An 18,288-nucleotide genomic window follows, 5' to 3' on the forward strand; every position below is an offset into this window, starting at 1 on the left:
ACGGCCCCGCTCGCTCCCGCAGCGGCGAGAGCTTTCGGGGTGCCGCCACGCGGGGCCGTCGCACGCCCTCCTCCCACGCCTCCGTCCCCCGTTCCCTCCCCGCACCCCCGCCGGCCCCGGGGCGGTCTCTCCTCTCCGCCGCGCTCCTTCCCCGCCGCCCCCGCTCCGCCGGCAGCGCAGCAGCCCGCGGCGGGCGAGCACCCGGGCGCGCTCGGCTCCGCCGCCTCCCCCACCCCGCCGCCGCCGCCGCCGCCGCCGCCATGGCGGTGCGGAGCGCCGGCGCTCGGCGGCTGCTGCTGCTGCTGCTCCTGGCCGGCTCCGCCGCCAGCCCGGCGGAGGAAGGCGGCGGGCGGCGGGAGGCGGGCGGCGGGGAGCAGGGCGAGGAGGCGGCGCGGCCGCACCACGACTCCTCGTACGGCACGTTCGCCAGCGAGTTCTACGACCTGCGCTACCTCTCCGAGGAGGGTGCGCCGCGGGGCGGCCGCGCGGAAGGGCGGGAGGGGCGGCGGCCGGGCGCCGGGGGCTGCGCGGGGCCCGGGGCGGGCGGCGGCGGCGGCGTTCAGGACGAAGGCCAGCGCCCGCCGCCATCTTCCGCCCGCAGCCGCCGCCGTGCTCGGGGAGCTCATCGCCTCGCGTCTGCGGGCCCGTGGGCGGCCAGGGGCGGCGGGAGGAGGCGGCCGCTGCCCGGCGTGCGGCACCGAACGCGAAGGAAGCGGCACGGGCGTGCGACGGAGGGGTTTCTCGTGATGTTAAAATTCCGGGTTGAGTGGCAGGAAATACAGCCACGGTTTTCTTTTGAGGAACAGATGTTGGATAGAGTGGGAAAAAATTGAGCGCTGTGAAGGTGGGATGTACTGCAGTCAGTACCGTGCTGATGCTCCGCTATGAACTGCTGTGAAATGTTGCTTGCTTTGTATGACTAAACCTGCTGACTGCTTTACCTAGCCTCTGGTGTGGCGAATGGAGGCCGTAATCCGCAGGTTGTGGCCTATTTCCTCTCTCCGTTGGCACAGTCAGAAGCCTACAATGGGAATCAAGTGCCTGGAGGCACACAGGGCTCATGCCACTGTTTGTTTGGAGGTGCTGCAGCATGCAACCTTCACAGCTCTTCCTGGCTTCACAACATAGTGCTTTATTTTTAAGTTGACTGACTAAAATCTATTGAAATACCAATGTTTGTAGGAGAAAACCAAACCTCAGCAAGCCAAAACCAATCTGCAGCGAAAAGCCTTATTTAATATTGAAGGTGTTTAGCAGTTGTGTGTTGTTGACATGATGGAAGGAACACAGAACCTTATGACTCTTAGATCAGATGAACCAGAACTGAAGGTGGCTACTTGCAAAACAAACCTTTGTAGTAAGATAAGAAGTGATAGCCTCAAGCTGCACCAGGGGAGGTTCATGTTGGAAATTAGGTGTCAGGGATGTAATAAAAGATGTATTCTCGGAAAGAGTAGTGAGGCATTGCAACAGACTGCTCAGGGAGGTGGTGCAGTCACTGCCCCTGGAGGTATTCAGGAAGTGTGTATGAGCATGTTGCACTGAGAGACATGGTAAGTAGACATGGTGAGGATGGACTGACGGTTGGACTAGATAATCTTTTCCAACATTAGTGATTCTATGATTCTAGGAGAAAGGTCTGCTTGCAAATGTCCACACTGTGTCTTCAGTGTATAACAGTACAGCAGATAAGTGATTTCCTGGAGTTTTAGATCTTTCCTTATCTGTTTCCTCTGCACCCTAAGTCACAAGTGATGGCAGGTCATTGCTGCAGGCATTGCCTGTTTTGATACTCTTCCCTTCCAATTCAGTGCATGTTTTGTATACTTCTTAAAGGAGAAAATATCCACTCAGTATCCATTCCTACAGCTGAGGAGTCAGAATTCTTTCCCTTGCAGATTTTCCAAGGGATCCGAGCATGCACGAAGAGCCAGACGAGTGGAGATCCCCAAGCCTTAGCTGAATGCCCTGCTCCATGTTCGTGCTGCCAAAGCTTGCATGGTCAGTGGAAGGCTTCCTGCCCTCATTGTAGCAAAGTTGTGCTCCAGCGCTGTTCTCTCCTGCCTGAAGAATGTTGCAAACCTGAAGAAATGTCTGTTTTCATTTCTCTATGTTATTTTAGTCTGGACCCACTGATGGAGGGATTGTGTCTGTGACAAGGTAGTCCCTCATTAGCACAGCTCAGTTATCAGCAGTCAAAGTAAACACTATCGAAACCCTTTCTCTTCAATGGTGCCACTTTTTTTTTCCTCCTTGTAGTTATTTGGTTATGCTCTTTTCTCATTCTACAGGTTACCCTTTCCCTACTGCACCTCCTGTGGATCCATTTGCAAAAATCCGAGTGGATGACTGCGGAAAAACGAAGGGATGCTTCAGGTCAGTCTGAGATAGGACACAGGTACCTTTACATCTGCAAAAGCTGACTGATTGCACTGAACAGCTGGATCGATGTTCCACATTTGTTTGGATATTTTCTTATTATTTGAGAACCTACTCTGTAGTGTAGGACTGTTTTGAGTAAATCAGATTATTTAAGGACATCAGAGTTGTGAACTAGATTAACTTATGATCCTTGTATTTTCCTGAAGCACTTACTTACAAAACAGGGACTCAGCATTTCAACACTGTGCATCAGTAATTGCTTGTCGTTATGATTAAACATTATATGTTCTTATTCTAAAAAAGTAATATTTGCTAGCAATAAACAGAACTACTGTAATGTGGCGTAATTTATGTTTTACTGCTACTCTACCAAAGTACATTCTTTTAGTTTTTCTCGCAGAAACAATCTCTGGGGTGAGAAATCAAAAGGTAAAGTGTGCCTGTTTTTCCAATTCCATTTAGGTATGGCAAACCTGGCTGTAATGCAGAGACTTGTGACTACTTCCTGAGTTACCGCAGAATAGGAGCTGATGTTGAATTTGAGTTGAGTGCTGATACTGATGGCTGGGTGGCAGTGGGATTTTCCTCAGACAAGAAAATGGTAAAGTTCTTAAAATTCTTCAATGACAATGTGAATGCTTTTGCCTGCTAGTGTATAAATACTTTATATTTTATCTGTCAGAAGCAGAGCATGTGTGTAAAAACTGACTTGCTGAAAGCAAAGCACCCAATAGCCATTGGGGAACAGGAGCTAGGTTCCCTCCCACTACTCAGCCTGCCTGCATGATAGCCCTCAGTCAGAAACATGCCTGCAGAAACAGGGCAGATGGCATAAGCACGATTCCCAAGCATGAGGATGTGTGCTGTAGCCCATGAGTTTGCCAGTTGTGCTTGGTGTCTAGGTCTGTATGATATGACAGTTCCTGGGACACACTAGCTATGCCTTAAAGTATATATTACCTTTCAGCCCAGTCAGACCAATCAGCATGTAAAGTCTCAGCTTCCAGTAATAAGAATGAAAGCTGAAGGTGAAAGATCTTCATTATAAATTTGATGCATATGAGAACTACCAATCAGCTAGACTAAAACAGCTGGTGGTTGTCTTTCTGTCTTGCTCCCCCACTGACCTCATCCCTTGTCATAACTTGAGGATGTTTTCATACCTGGGATACTTTAATGGTAGAATGACTTTGCGTCAAAAGAGCTCTGCTGTGAGAAAGAGGCTGTACTATGGAGGCCCTGGTGAAAACATTGTGGCCTGGATAGCCAAAAAGTTCAAAGAAAGAAAGTGTTTTTGGGTCATCAGATTTTTTTTAACTCCTGTGACCTATTTCTTTGTCTCAGATAACATTACAGTTTTCCATTCATAGGCTTTTGTGCCTACTTAGGATTTTGTAATGTCATTCTGTTAAATGAGGTGCAGAATTATTGTTTCTTAATGCAGAAACAGGTTGTTTTTTTTGTTATTTTGTTTGCTTGTTTTGACTCTTTGTACTTAAAAATGAGAGATTGGTTCTCAGAGGTAAATATATATATAAATAAACTTAGAAAATAAGCAATGGAAAGCAATGAGTTTCCATTGCTTAGGAATGGGCTAATGCAATAGGCTCAAGACCAAAGCTGGAAAGGTACCTGCAATAATACTGGGTACAGAGACTGTTGAAATGTGCTTTACCTGGTTGTTCCCTTATTCCCTCACTTTTGACACATTTTACAGGCCTCCAAAGGCATAGTCCCAGATAGTCGCACTGTGTCCCTTTTGTCTCCTTCCCCCATAACAGCAAACTGATGGGTGGTCACGCTAGCAAACACTGCTTGTGGTATCAGTGTGACTTATCAGAAAGAATTGCATTGGAAGAGTAGGACCTGTGTCTAACATAGTCATGCTACGTGCAGTAGTGGCATTCAGCAAGGTGTCTTGCATCAAACTTGCAGTATTTTAATGGTTCTTGACAGCAAGGCATCTACAAGACAGTGCTCCTAAATTTATACTAAGTCCTGAGTGATGCAGTGCTCTACAGCTTTGACAGCTACCTTGAATAAACTATTCTAATAACTGTTTTAATGTTTCTGCAAATATCTTACACAAACAACTGCCTCACACTTCTTTCTATGCCTTGTTTCTTTTATTGGTAGCTGGGAAGGGGCACATGTTGATTCATCTTCTCTTGTATTCTACAGTATTCTGTGTTGTTACTGTTTGCTGATCGTTTCTCATTTTCTCTTAAGAAAAATCAGAAGTTATATTATCGTGAGTGAACATGATATTAGGACAGAATTTATGGTAGAAATGACTGAGTTTATGATATTAGTTACACAGATCTAGTAGATTAATCTTCTGTAACTTATTTTGCTTTTCTGTCCACAATTTTGATACAGTAGATCTTGCACACATCAAGGAATCAAGACTGCCAATTTTACTGAAGCAAGATCCCACATTCACACATTATGAAAGAAAACAGCCTTCTACTGGTCAGTTGCATGAAGTCAGGGTGATATCATGCCTTACAAATAAGTTGTGTATGTTAGGTTGTTTTGGATCTTAGAGAGACCCAAACAAGATTGCAGAGCCAGTAAGAGTAAGGAAATGTCAGCGTTTACTCCGTGCTGTTCAATCTGGATGCAGAAACATTTGTAGGGAAAAGAGTATTTGTGTATTTGTAACGTAGAAAAAGGGAGTGAGAGACCCAAGTTTTGACTATTCTTTAATAGTTAAAGTTGTATCAATAATTGAGGGTATCCTTTGTAACACTTGTTTTTCATCTGCAAAAATGTTTTTACGATGCAGGGAGGAGATGATGTCATGGCTTGTGTTCATGATGATAATGGGAGAGTCCGAATACAGCACTTTTACAACGTTGGTCAGTGGGCAAAGGAAATCCAGAGAAATCCTGCTAGAGATGAAGAGGGGGTTTTTGAAAACAATCGTGTAACTTGTCGATTCAAGCGTCCTGTATATGTTCCCCGAGAGGAAACTATCGTAGATCTGCACTTGAGTTGGTACTACCTGTTTGCCTGGGGTCCAGCAATTCAGGGTAAGTTGATATCTGTGCTACTGACAGCTTAGGTGCCAAAATTGATAAATGTCTTTCAATGACATTATTCTTACTTATATATCCCCCCTTTTTCTTTCAGGAAGGTGAAATAGCTAGCAGAGTCCTATATGACATTTTTTCTTGGTTATGCAGCCATTATTCCCACTCCCCAAGCTAAATTTAAGTTAGGATACTTCATAACTGGAAGTTCTGAATTCCTCCGAAGGGTGTTTATTGCTTGCTTGAATTTCATTTGTTTTATTCAGAAGTTTAATTGCAGAAATCAGAGCAGTAACTACTCACTGACATTGTAATCTGGCATGCTGCTCTGTGTATGAAAATTAAGACTTCCTACCTATTTGATACAGCTTTAGAAATGAAATGCAGCTGACGTCATTTCTTTCTGCCCTTGCCTATTAAAGGTTCCATAACTCGTCACGATATAGACTCACCACCTGTATCAGAGCGTGTGGTCAGTATTTACAAGTATGAAGATATTTTCATGCCATCAGCTGCCTATCAGACCTTCTCTTCTCCATTCTGCTTGCTCCTCATTGTTGCACTGACCTTCTATTTATTGATGGGAACCCCTTGATGTCTGGAAAGTAACAAGAATTTGCCAGCGGAAGTTTCTCAGGATGGATGGATATATGATGGATGATGCATATTTGGAATTTATATCACACCACCATCATCATCTAGCTGCTTTTGAACATTGTTAGCTTCTCAGAAGAATGAAATAACCGTCTTTGAGTGGCTGAGTGGTGACAAATCATTCAAGAATAATCAGTGAACAAGTAGGAGACTGTGTTTGGTGTTGTGACTGCTAGCTTAACGAAGAGAAGACTTCTGTGAAATCATTCTGTGTGCGTGCGTGTGTGTATGTGTGTTTGGGAGGGCTGTCTGTATGTGTGGTTAGGACAGTTTAGTGATGGACATTTTATCAAATAACAAAACAACAACAACAAAAAAAGCCTTCCAAATGGCTCCCAGAAAGCAAATTTGGGAAAACATTATAGTACTTCTGGTGCAGAGGAAGTCCAAGTGTGGTTTCTGAACTTTGGATCGGGATGCTGACACTGCACTATAAAAGCTACCCTTCAGTAATGGACAGTTGGATGGTTTTTTAATTCATATTTATCAAGGTTTACTTGCTCTAGTACTTTCCAAAACTAGCCTTGCATAATCAAGCATGAACAGGATTTTTTTTTTAATGGAAAAAAAAATGATTAATGTCTTTATAACAATATTGTTTCATCAACCTTCTTAAAACAAATGTCTGCTTCTTTAATGAGAGAGATATTATGTCATGTAAACAAAGGGAAAAAAGAGTGCAGTCGTTTGAATTCTCCATACATAGGAAAAGCAAGTGTAAGCCAGAGAACACTGAAGTTTCTAACAAGCCATAGAACATCCTCCCAATCAATGAAGTATGTTTTTCTCTTTTTATTAAAAGCAGTAACGTTGCTGATGTGTAAATAATGTTTTTAAATAGCTGTGCAGTAGTACCAAGAAGTCTGTTTTCCTGTGTTGTATTCGACTATATCCTGTTTACGTTAAAGGTGAATGTGGGCAGCAGATGTTGGCTCACAAAGAAATGCAAATATAATTGGGATTAATTGTAAGGCGAGATAGGAATTAATAAAAAGATCGGTATCTTTTATTTCATCAAATCATTGCTGAAACATAGTTACAGTGGAGAAGGTGGGCTAAAAAGGAGATGCACTTCAATTTTTTATCACCAATAAATAATACAAAGATGAATACTAAATATTATCAAACTGTAAAGTGTCAAAAGACATTTGAGCCATAGAATGTTCTGAAAATTCTGGATTTGTGTAGAGAATTCCTATTATTCATGTGACAGGTAGAGTGTGACACATGTATAGGTGCAGCAGTTGAACCTGCTTAGATACAGTTGCTCATTTGTTTCCCAACTTGGGTTATTGCACCAAAGTTCTCTCTAAGGGCTCTGTAATGTAGGATCTGGTAAAATATGTGATAGACATTCTTTGTTCATTGCTGCATAGAGTATAAAAAAAAATAACAAGCGTTGCTGGGTTAGCATCTTTCTTCTTGGAATGAAGTTTGTATGTTTTTTTAGGTTCTACATTCTTGAAAGCTATTATTCAAGTATAGCTTTTCCTAAAGAGGGGAGAGAAGAATGCAGACGGAAGTGAACTTTGAGGGTGCATGTAGGAGCTTCTTTCATGTAAATTACCTTCCACAAGTTGAATAACCAACTCACTGTCTGGTTCAATAAGTAGTGGAAGCCACCTGACAAGGAAGATCAGCTTTGGACCTTCGTGGTTGTAGAAGTGAGGTTTGAGATTAGCTGAAGCAGAAAGCTGCAGTCTTGGATAATGAGTTTTTTAGTAAGCAGCCAGGTGAAGTGAGGAAGTTACTAGGGCTAATTCCTTCTCTCCTATGTTAAAGTGCAGGCAGTTGAAGGAGCTGAGATCACAGCTACTCAAAGTAGCTTCAGGGTTACTTTATCTTATGGCCTTGTAATTTACTGGTTTAGTTTCAGGCATTTCCCTGGCTAATCTAATAACTGAAGCATACTGAAGCGTGGTAGAAACCCATTTGGGCTCTGTTCATACAGTGCTGCTCTAGGTCTACTGGCTAGACCTAGGCAGAGACATAAGTTAAATATGACAATACTAACAGCGAGGTAGATGTACAACACACATAGAGCTGCTTTGCGCTCTAAGGCACTCCATGGGGAGTTGGAGCTGTGCAAAGGTTAAAAGTTCAGGCCCTAAAGCAATAGTGAGGTCAGAGCTGCAGTGCAGCCACTTGGGGGAATGCCCAGTGCAAAGTATAAATGGCTTCAGGCTGCAGATGTACCCATGTTCCAAACTACAGTAGAAATACAGTTCCTTTTTTTTTTTTTTCTAGTTACTCTTAAGCATGCTGTCTGGGGTTTCTGTTGCTGTATTTTTCTCTTTTTGAAATATTAGCAGAGATGTGCACTTCTAAATGACCTTGAGCTTCAGAATACTTAATTAGCACTAATTAAGCATTTCTAATTAATTGGGAGAAATAAAAGTCCACAACAAGCAGCAAATCAATCTATTATTTGGCATTTAAATTTATGGCTGAGCTACATTACTCCCTGGAAGACTGCTCTAAAATGTTGTGCGCTACTTTACAAGTATCAGAAAAGCTACTGTGCATTCTCCAAATGCTTGGCAGAATGTTTAAGGAGAACCAAATACTGAGAATAACTATGATAAATTAGAATCAGTTTCTTTGTATGTTTTTTTTTTTTTCCAGAGAAGAAAGTTTGTTGCATTGCGGCACTTTGTCTGAGAGTTGTTCTTCAGAGTAGGAAAAGCAAGATTAAGAGATTTCCAGAGTCAGGAAAACAAGGAAGGTACAAGCACTTGGATATGGATAGTAGGGAGTAAATATAGGAACAAAAGGTCCACATAAGAAATGAAGAGCCTTTAATTCATTGGTGCTTAGCTTTATATGGTACCTAATAATTATTGATATTTGAGTGAGCATGGAAAGTATTTTGTTTTTCATGTTTTCTTTCTTAATACTTGAAAACAGGATTGTTCCCCCCTATACAGTTACTACAAAGTAGCTCTCTTCACAGTAATTGAAAACTGAATCATTTTTAGATTCTTTATGCCAACTACCAGCAAGCAGCTATTAAATAACACATTTCCAAAGCACTTTAATTTTGAGAGTGAGAATAACTTGCTGCAGGGCAGCATAATACAGAAGCAGAGGCTTTAGAAAGGGCACGTTTACAGTATGGTGGCCTTTGGAAATTGGATTTGGTTGCTAATTATGGAGATAATTAATTAGAAAGATAAGACCAGAAAAGACCATAAGGCATTAATTAGCAGTCTTGAATATATTATTTCCATGCAGAACCATATTCAGCTCTGACCATAGCTTGTTATGTTAACCGTAAAACCACCACCTGCTCTCTCAGTCCATCTTAATAACTTTTTATACGTAAAGTTGAGAAGCTGTTTGAAAGAGCAGTCAGCTTCTTTGTGATGGTGCCCATCGCATAGGGACCTTGTGTTCTGGCTGTAGTGTCTGATAGGAGCTCCACTGCAAATACTAAGTTCGGCCTGAATTGATACTATAGTGAGTGGGGTAGGAAAAAGGAAAGTAAGCAGAGAATACAGACTTCTGTAGAGTCTGTTTTAATTCAGTGGCACCAAATAACTTCATGTTATAACTTCTAGATGCTATTTTTGCCCTAAAATAAAAGCCTAGCTCAGAATGTCATCCAATACAGGATGATGCTTTCATCTACAGTTCTAGCATTATAAGGGAATTATTCCATTTCTGAAAGGATATTTTGATTAGATATTTTGAAAACTCTCTGAGGCTTCCTTGTCTTTGTTGATGGGCATTGCAGTACTTGGGTAGCAGGAAAAGAAGCACTTGTAGCCACCCTAATTGAAGGGAGCTCTCCAAATGGGTTAAAAGTTCTGAAAGCTTTTTTTGGCACTGACTTTTCCAGTCTTCACCGCAAGGATCAGAGGGTAACTGGAGCAATGCATGCATCAGCCAACTGCCCAGGTAGCTTAGAAGCTTGTTCGGATTGCCATATCCTGGGGCTGGACCAAGAAGAAGAGCTCTTTACCTCTCTCCTTGTACTCAACGGCTACTGTGAAATGGTGTTAACGACTGTGTTAATGTCTTCCTCTGAAAGTACTGTGCTCCTTGTCACTAGCCTGTGTCCTGTCCCCGTGTACATAGCCAATGGTCGCAAGAGGTCCTGGTCCAGCTGTAAAGAGGAGATGTTAGGTAAGGAGGACTGAAGATCAGCTGTCTTCACAATTAGCCAGGTCACAGTTAGAAATCTGTGTTGTAGGTGGCACTCCACTTAACTCTTAAGTGACAATGTGAGCTGAGAGGGAAGGGAAGAGGCAGGCCTCCTCACTATTATTCTTTTTTTCAATCTTTGTTACCCTTTATTTTCCTGTCCTACTGCAGCAGACATTTGGAAAGAAATAAGTTAGTCTCCTCTTAAGAGGATAGACCCTGTGGTCTTTGATTCCCTCTGGAAACATTGGCCATTGGCACTGCACTGCTCTCTAGAGGCAGAATTAAAGCTCATACACAGACCTGCTAATTTTACTGGCATGTGAATTAATGACCCCTTGCCATACTGATACGTTGCAAACTGATATCTCGCATACTGATATTCTTTTAAACTTCTTCTCCGAATGGTTTGCCCAAAAAAACAGCTTTAGGAGAAGGAAAATTATTTCACAGGCAGAGGTACAAAAGGTCTAGCATCGCTCTTTTTCAGAGATGCCTACCATGCAAGTGCTAATGTTTTATACAAAGTGCAACTGGTCAGGAGTCTTACATTTATAGTAGAAGTAGAAACATATTACAGTCGTTTTGGTGCTTCATGGAGCTGTGTGTGTGTGTGTGAGCCCACCCTGCATGAACTGGAATTCTCCATTTCAACCCTGAGCCACAGTGTGTGGTGAGCAAGTGGAGTGGACTGCTTGGGAGCTGTATGATGCTGCAGAGGTGACCTCAAATACTTCAGGACAGATGAATAGAGAGTTTGTAAGTAAGGGTGGAGGACAAAGAAGGGCTCATGGTTTTGTTATACTTCCTATTTTTGCATGACTTTACATGCGGCAAACACACATGGAAATCACATGGAAATATTACTTGATATGCAAAGAAGCAACAGAATCTAGCTTTAACAGGAATTCAACTATTTTGCAGTCCTAGCTGTGCAAGGGCAAGAGGTGTGACTTACGCCTTGAGATATGTACTCCCAGAAAGCTCCAAGGTTTGAGCAAGGGGCTGATCTTGCCCTTAAAGGTGTGAAGAAAGGCCAGGACCCTGTGTGTGGTAGCAGCAGTTGGATGCTGTGTGTGCCTGCTCACTGGCTCTCTCACAAAGTGCCTGAGTTTCAGAAGAGGGGGTTCTAAATCTTAACAGCTTTCTTTGCCCACTGTCTGTTTCCCCTATTTGAAATTGCATTATCAAGGCTTCTGTAGCATTGTGTTAGGGCCTAATACAGTTCTTCCACAGCCTGCCCAGCACAGATAGGGGTCTGACTGGAAGCTTGTTGGCAATTTAAAGAAAATCTCAATTTCCTGAGTATAAACATTTGTTTATTTACTTGCCTTACACCAACTATTCAAATCTTTTTCTTCCCATCTATTTCGGCGCAGTTCACATGCCTGAGTGTCTGGTGCTTTTTTTTTTTTTTTTTTTTTGCAGATACAGAATAAGATCTAGATAAACCTTCTTTTTCTACTCCTGTTATTAGAATGAAATAATCATTTAGGTAACTCTTAGAAATCCATTTTACTTGTTTTGATAACATTTTGAGTTTTGATAAAAGTGTGTATATTTATATTCCATTATTTAACTTCTCTCATTTGGGCTCAGATAGTGAGGTAAAGTCAGTGTAATTCCGGAGGGCTTGTGCAGCTTGTGGAGTTAGTAGATGTGAAAAAGCAGACTGAACAAACATTACTTTAAAAATCTGTGATTGCATAGGCAATAGCAAAGAAACTGCTGTCAGGAAAAGGGCACTTTTTTTTTTTTCTTCAATTGCCAAGTAATTTCAATTGCATTCATTCCTATCTTGCTTCCATGTTTGTTACTGAGGTAGGGATGTTTGCTCACATTGATGTGAGGTTGGAGCACAAGGAGAACTTCACAGTTCTCATTTGTAGAAAGGCTACTTCTCAGTATAGACCAGTTCTGATCTGCAATTATAGACTCCTTAAAAGTGTCCTTACAAGGAGAATTTTTCCATGATGCTTTTAAGGAACATTCTGTAAAGGTACTGTGCTACGTACAGGCTTGATCATTACAGAATTACCTGTTAGGAGTTGTTTCTAAATGCTGCTTAAATGCAAACTCATGTTTACGTTTTTAAGGAAGGAACTGGATTTTTCTAAAGTGCCAAGCAGCTGCAAATCTTTTACGGCTCCGATGCCTACTCATGGCAAAATGATTGCAGTGTGTTACCTGATGGAGTCCTAGAGCTCTCTCTTAAGCTTCACATCATTCAGGTCAATTTTGTAAGCTGGTAATAGCAGAAGACTAAATAGGGGAAAAACTCACCTAGATTCTATGCAAAGGAACAAAAATATTATTGGTGATTTTTCACAACAGCAATCAACCACGTTTAGATTAATGAAAAATATTCTTCCCAGAATTAATATTTAGGCAGACTAAAATGTTGAAGGGATGTGAAAAAAAGATATAAGACAGTTTAAAAACACAAGGTTAGACCGTATTTTGGAAATAAAACAAACACAAACCTAAAACAAAATAGAAAATCTTACATGTCCCCTACTCCTAGCTGATATTTTTGGACAGAAGAATATGTATTAAAACTGTGATGTTGACTGCTACAGGATCATATTTGCTCTTTTAATATACTAACTTTTTGTTGTCTTCTTCAGTACGAAAATGTTAGCCTCACATTATTATTGGTGTTTATTTTCCCAAACAAGATGAAAAAAGATGTTAAAGAATCAAGGAAATATATTCATATAGACTGTCAGGGTAATTGGAGAGGAAACATGGATGTCATACTTAAAACACACGAGGCAAAAACCATATTGTTGAAACCATAAATGCCACAACTGTTACTGTAATATTAGACTGCTCACCTAATAATAAAACAGCCATTTCTTTTGTTGTTTTTCATGGTGATATGAACCTCATGACAAAAGTTGAGATTGAAAGAACAACCACAGTTTTCTTGAAAGCTGGAAGTATCATTCAAGTCTTGGCACAGAGAGTCAAAGATGAAATCCCAAACCTATTAACTTCATTAGAGAAATGGCATCCTATTTCTCAGTGATATTCCCAGTCTTCATTTAGGGAGATGAATGTCCTCAACATATTTGAAAGGTTGTGAGTTCTGTTTAGATGAAGTCAGATGCTAGGTATGTCTTGGTATTTCTGATTAATATACTCTGAGATCTGGTTTGCTTTACCTTCTCAGCAGTTAAGCAGACTGTCATAACTGCATTAACATTTGCCACTTGGATTTGTGTTACATGAATTGTAACGGTTGAAGCTGAAGTGTCATCTGCACCTTTTGATTTCATTCAGCATTCCCAAAATGGAAATTAGGTCTAATACACACAAAAGCACTTCGTAAGTACAGTGTTAAGTGGTGCTCTCTTTTTTTGGTGTTTTTTTTCTTTTACTAGATTCAGTTCTGTATTCCAATACCCATTACCCATTTGAAGACAACGAGCATTTAAACTTATTTATGCACCAGTCTTTCTGAAAAAACAAAACCCAACAACAACAAAAAAACAACAGTGGATGAGTACATAATGGAATGATGGTGACTTATGGGATTATTTTACAATGCATGCCCTAAAAAATTGCTTTGTAACATCTGTTTTATACTAAACGTTGATGTTGAAGTGAGCCTTGTTAGCTATTTGACAGTGACATATAGTATTTATAAACCTGTTACAATAAATGCTTTTTTAGTCTAGTAAGTGTGTGGTATGGCATTTATAAAAGGTTAAAAACAAAAACAATCAAACAAAAAAAGGTCTACGTTCTAAGTTGTGTTAATAATTCCTTCCCGTGCCAGCGTTTCAGTTTTTTACCCTGAGTAATTCTGTTTCAGTCAGTGAGCCTGGTCACAGGAACAAAATAACAGATGTGGGAGATTACTAATGTTTTTCACCATCAAAATCACTGTGAAGCTGTAAGCAAAAGAAATCAGATGTATTTTAACAAATCAACCTAACTGACATTCACTATAACTAAATTTAGAGGTTTCTGTGGTGTCCTCTCTGCTGTGTTTATAATATATGTGATGCAAGTATAATCAAGATAGCAATATTTAGATCTGGGTGTTTGGCTTTCATCACTGCCTTGCTGCAGCTCCTGAAGTGGTGCCAAAAACATGGTTTTGAAATGAAGCTGGAGATTGGAAAGAGGGAGAAGGGAGTCCTGTATCAGTCACCAAAAAAAAAAAAAAAAAAATCAGCACTAGAATGCTCACAGAGGCGCTTCAATTTTGATTAGCATAAAAAAATATATATTTTCCCTTTAGCCTAAAATACAAAGTGAGCTATAACTACAAACTTTGTATCTGAATGATGAACTACGAGGGCTATGTATTTTATTTCTTTAATCCAGCTCATCCTGAACTGGTGATAGTTAAGTATTTTTCATTCATCTGAACAAAATACTACTTTTTCACTAAACTAGAATTAATAAAGTGAGATTAACTCCAGCTGCATGTATACATATATTCAGTTACACAGGTTTAAAAACAAGAACAGTTTCCGAGGGAGGGACGGACTTATTCTCCACATGTGCAGGCCAGTGCTGACACCTGCTGGCTTTGGTGCCAAGTGGTTTCAAAGTTTTGTGCGTTTATTACAGGTATAAGCCATGATTAACTTGCTGTTGCCAACTTGCTGTCTGTCTCCTCTGCTTCCCAGCCACCTCAGTACCCATTATTTTGGTATCACATCTGAGACTGCCTGGCAATTGCAGCTGTGTTGACTGCACACCAGGTGAATGAGAGCTATGGGTTTCTTCAAAGGGCACTCCAAAAGCTTCAGTTCAGCACACACAGTCACTAATGCTGCAACAGACAGAAGTTACAAGTTTATCTATTCATGGGATAATATTTCATTAGGACTATCCATGTTTACCACATATGTACTTTTAGGCACCATGTTTTCTGTATCATCAAAAAGCACTCCTTTTTGGCCCTCTTCACCCTTGAATAATGACTAATAACAAAATACATCCAGAGGCTTGCTGTAGAATTTCTGGTATAGGTCCCTGAGGTGCACTATGCACATATAGCAATAGAAGTCCCTAAAACACAAAGTGCTGGGGGATTTTACGCCTAAATTGCCATCTAATCTAAAACCATATTTCACGACCGTGTTCAACAAAATCAGATGTTAAGGCTGAAGTGACTGAAATCTGTTCTGGAATTAAGTTTTCAGACCTCGAGTAGTATTTTGTGAAGATCCTCCCTGAACTGTCACCTCAGAGACTGCTTTCTATGTTCACATCTCTGCTTGTCAGTGTTCACATTGTGGTAACATGAGACAGGAACTCCCATTTCCTTGCACTTCTTTTTTTTTTTTTTTTTTTACCTCTGCTATGTTCAGTGAATCACAATTAAATAGGGAAAGTTTTCTACAATATATGGATCAAATCCTCAACTTGTGTAAATGGGTACTTATAGCTTCCCTCAAGTCAAAGAGGTGATATTAATTTCTATTTGTGAAGAACATGACTGCCCTTGTCTGCTAAGAAAAGTCAAAGGAGTAACAATGTGCCGAAGAACACATCATTTGCTGGCATCTCTGTAAATCTAACTGAAGAATTTTTATTCTCATCAGCCCTTCTCTTCCCTCCAAATCTCAATTGCTAATTGAATTTTAATGTGATTGATGTATTATAATGAACCATTAGAATCTTCCTTTTGGCAAACTTCCCTAGGAAGTGAAAAGGCTCAGGGAGGGTTGCACATTTGTTAGCTGTTTCAGAACTCTTCCAGAAGGTATTTGATCAAAGAGCGGTGAGTGACAGTATCGTTTCAAGGTACGGTAAGAGCTCTCTCATATGGACAGCTGCTTGTAATGCACCACTATGATCAAAGATGCCTGTAGGTCTCTAAATGCCTCTGCCGCATGAAGTTAAACTATTTGAACCTGCATGGGGTCTGTTTGGCAAAGGAGAATGAGGTGCTGCACGAGCCAAGAGGGACTCTGTAAGCAAAAATGGATATGTAACCAGCAGCAAAGCCTTTGTGGCATGGAAAAGTAGGAACTGGCAAGGCAAAAGCTCCAGGAAACTTGCAGGCCTTCCCCACCTACAGCTGTAGGATGCAGCAGAGTTGTACAAAGCACGGAAAAAAGCCTTGTCTTTCCTCCTTTGGCTGATGACACAGGTAGGTTTCTGCCATGGTCAGTTGTCAGTTTGGATGTTAGTAAAAACTTCTCAGGAAGAGTGGTAAGGCGTTGGAACAAGCTGTCCAGGAAGGGGGTGGAGTCACCGTCCCTGGAGGTGTTCAAGAACTGTGTGGATGTGGCACTGAGGGACAGGGTTTGTGGCCATGGTAAGGATGGGTTGGTGGATGGGCTAAATGATCTTAGTGGTCTTTTCCAACTTTAGTGATTCTACAGTTCTTTACATTGCTCTGCCTTTAAAAAGTGGGCTATGATCAGTTGTATTTCCATTTTATGAGTTAAAAACAATTGTGCTCAAGGTAATCACAGCCTTTGTACAAGAAACATTCCAAAGTCCTGGTGGTTGCAAATCTACCATCATGTTACATAATGTTACACTTGCGTGTAAGTCCTAAAAAGTCTAGCACAAAATCAAATTCCAGCTTTTCATGTGTTCAGAGGCATGCAAACTCTGTGTTTTAGAGGTGTAGTGGAAATGCTAAATCATGGCCTGAAACAGTGATTGAGGACTTGGTGGGAAAGCAGGGCCAACCCAGAGGAGCTCAGGTGCATGCAATGTACCTGAGTGACTGGAATGGGTAGAGCCAGGATCCACTCCTTCCCAGACCTCATTTAAGGGTTGACAGTGGAGGCAAGGGTATCTTGCTGGAGATCCTTTTGTACCTAAGGCCTTTCAAAAGTAAGTAGCTTCCTTAATTTCTGTGCCTATGGCTGTTGCATTTGAGCAAATCCTCACTTGCTGCAGCCTGGGTCCCTGCTGTTATGGCTGTGCTTTCCATTGTATTACAGAGGTTATGCTACATTTCCCCTTCAGAAAAAAAGGAGAATTGCTATAGAGGCCTTATGGCAATGGTGAAGTTTGCTTGAAGCTGTGATGGGCAAACAGTTGGCACAGCATAGTGTCAGCACCGAGCTGTTTCAGATGCAGTGGATCCCTGCCCTTAAAAAACTCCCTCAGATCAATCATATTTATAGAGGCATTTGGACTGCCTTTACAATGCTAGCTGGCACTTCATGTGTAGACACAGGTGTCTGGTGTATGACTGATGCAGGGAATTAGTTCCTCCTTAGATTATTCGCAAATGATTAAAATGACAAAATAAATGAGTCATTAATTTCAGGAAGAAATTTTTTACGCAGCTGTGTGTAGTGACAGAACAAGGGGAAATGGCCACAAACTGAGGCATAGGAAGTTCTGCACAAATATTCATGGGAACTTTTTCACAGTGCTGTGACAGAGACCTCACTGCACAGGGAGGTGGTGGAGTCTCCTTCTCTGGAGACGTTCAGGACCCACCTGGACACCCACCTGTGCAACCTGGGCTAGGGAGCTGCTTTGGCAGGGGGTTGGACTCGATGATCCCTAGAGGTCCCTTCCAACCCCTACAGTTCAGTAATATGCACCGTCAGGTCTAAATATCCTGTCAGAACTACTTTTTCTAGTAAGCTTAATGTCCAGCAAAAGCGCAGACGTTCCCCTGTGAAATAACCTGCTGCCGCGGTGGGCTCAGACAAAAACAGTTCTCACGCTGCGCTGACCCGTCTTGCTCTCCACCTCTACAGTGACACTTCGGAGCCGAATCATAGAACGGCCTGGATCGAAGACGACCTCAAAGCTCATCTACTTTCAACCCCCGCGCCGTGGGCGGGGTCGCCAACCACTACACCAGCCTGCCCGGAGCCACACCCAGCCTCGAATGCCTCCAGCGACGTGACATCCACGACCTCTCCGGACAACCTGCTTCCAGAGAGCGAAGAGCCGGGAACGGGAGGCAAACGGAAGAAAACTCCATTTCCCGGCACCCCTCCCCGCCGGTGACTCCCTTCCCCGCCCGGCGGCACTAGAGGCCCCGCCGCCTCGCCGCGCCCTCGCCTCCCGCGGCGGCCTCGCCCCCTGGCACCGGCGGCCGGAGCGGAGCCGCGGGGCGGGCGCC

At 42.1% G+C, this 18,288-nt stretch overlaps 1 protein-coding gene across 1 annotated transcript; it reads left to right on the plus strand.

Annotated features, from left to right (window-relative positions):
* The first annotated feature begins 260 nt into the window (after positions 1–260).
* On the plus strand, positions 261–8,659 carry FRRS1L (ferric chelate reductase 1 like). Its single transcript, XM_065752444.1, has 6 exons — positions 261–465; positions 2,292–2,376; positions 2,845–2,983; positions 5,171–5,417; positions 5,840–7,817; positions 7,897–8,659. The coding sequence occupies exons 1-5, from the start codon at positions 261–263 to the stop codon at positions 6,010–6,012; spliced, it is 849 nt and encodes a 282-aa protein (XP_065608516.1). The 3' UTR covers positions 6,013–7,817; positions 7,897–8,659.
* The last annotated feature ends 9,629 nt before the right edge of the window (positions 8,660–18,288 follow it).

Source organism: Cyrtonyx montezumae, unplaced genomic scaffold (assembly GCF_038088225.1).
Source record: "Cyrtonyx montezumae isolate F1298 unplaced genomic scaffold, pur_monq_1.0 scaffold_8, whole genome shotgun sequence".
Lineage (NCBI taxonomy): Eukaryota > Metazoa > Chordata > Aves > Galliformes > Odontophoridae > Cyrtonyx > Cyrtonyx montezumae.

Bases quoted from the DNA above. Each gene is read 5' to 3' on its own strand.
- FRRS1L (XM_065752444.1), top strand. From the start codon at position 261: ATGGCGGTGCGGAGCGCCGGCGCTCGGCGGCTGCTGCTGCTGCTGCTC. The intron at 466-2,291 runs GTGCGCCGCGGG...CTCATTCTACAG, and splicing joins GCGCTACCTCTCCGAGGAGG to GTTACCCTTTCCCTACTGCA. The intron at 5,418-5,839 runs GTAAGTTGATAT...TGCCTATTAAAG, and splicing joins CTGGGGTCCAGCAATTCAGG to GTTCCATAACTCGTCACGAT.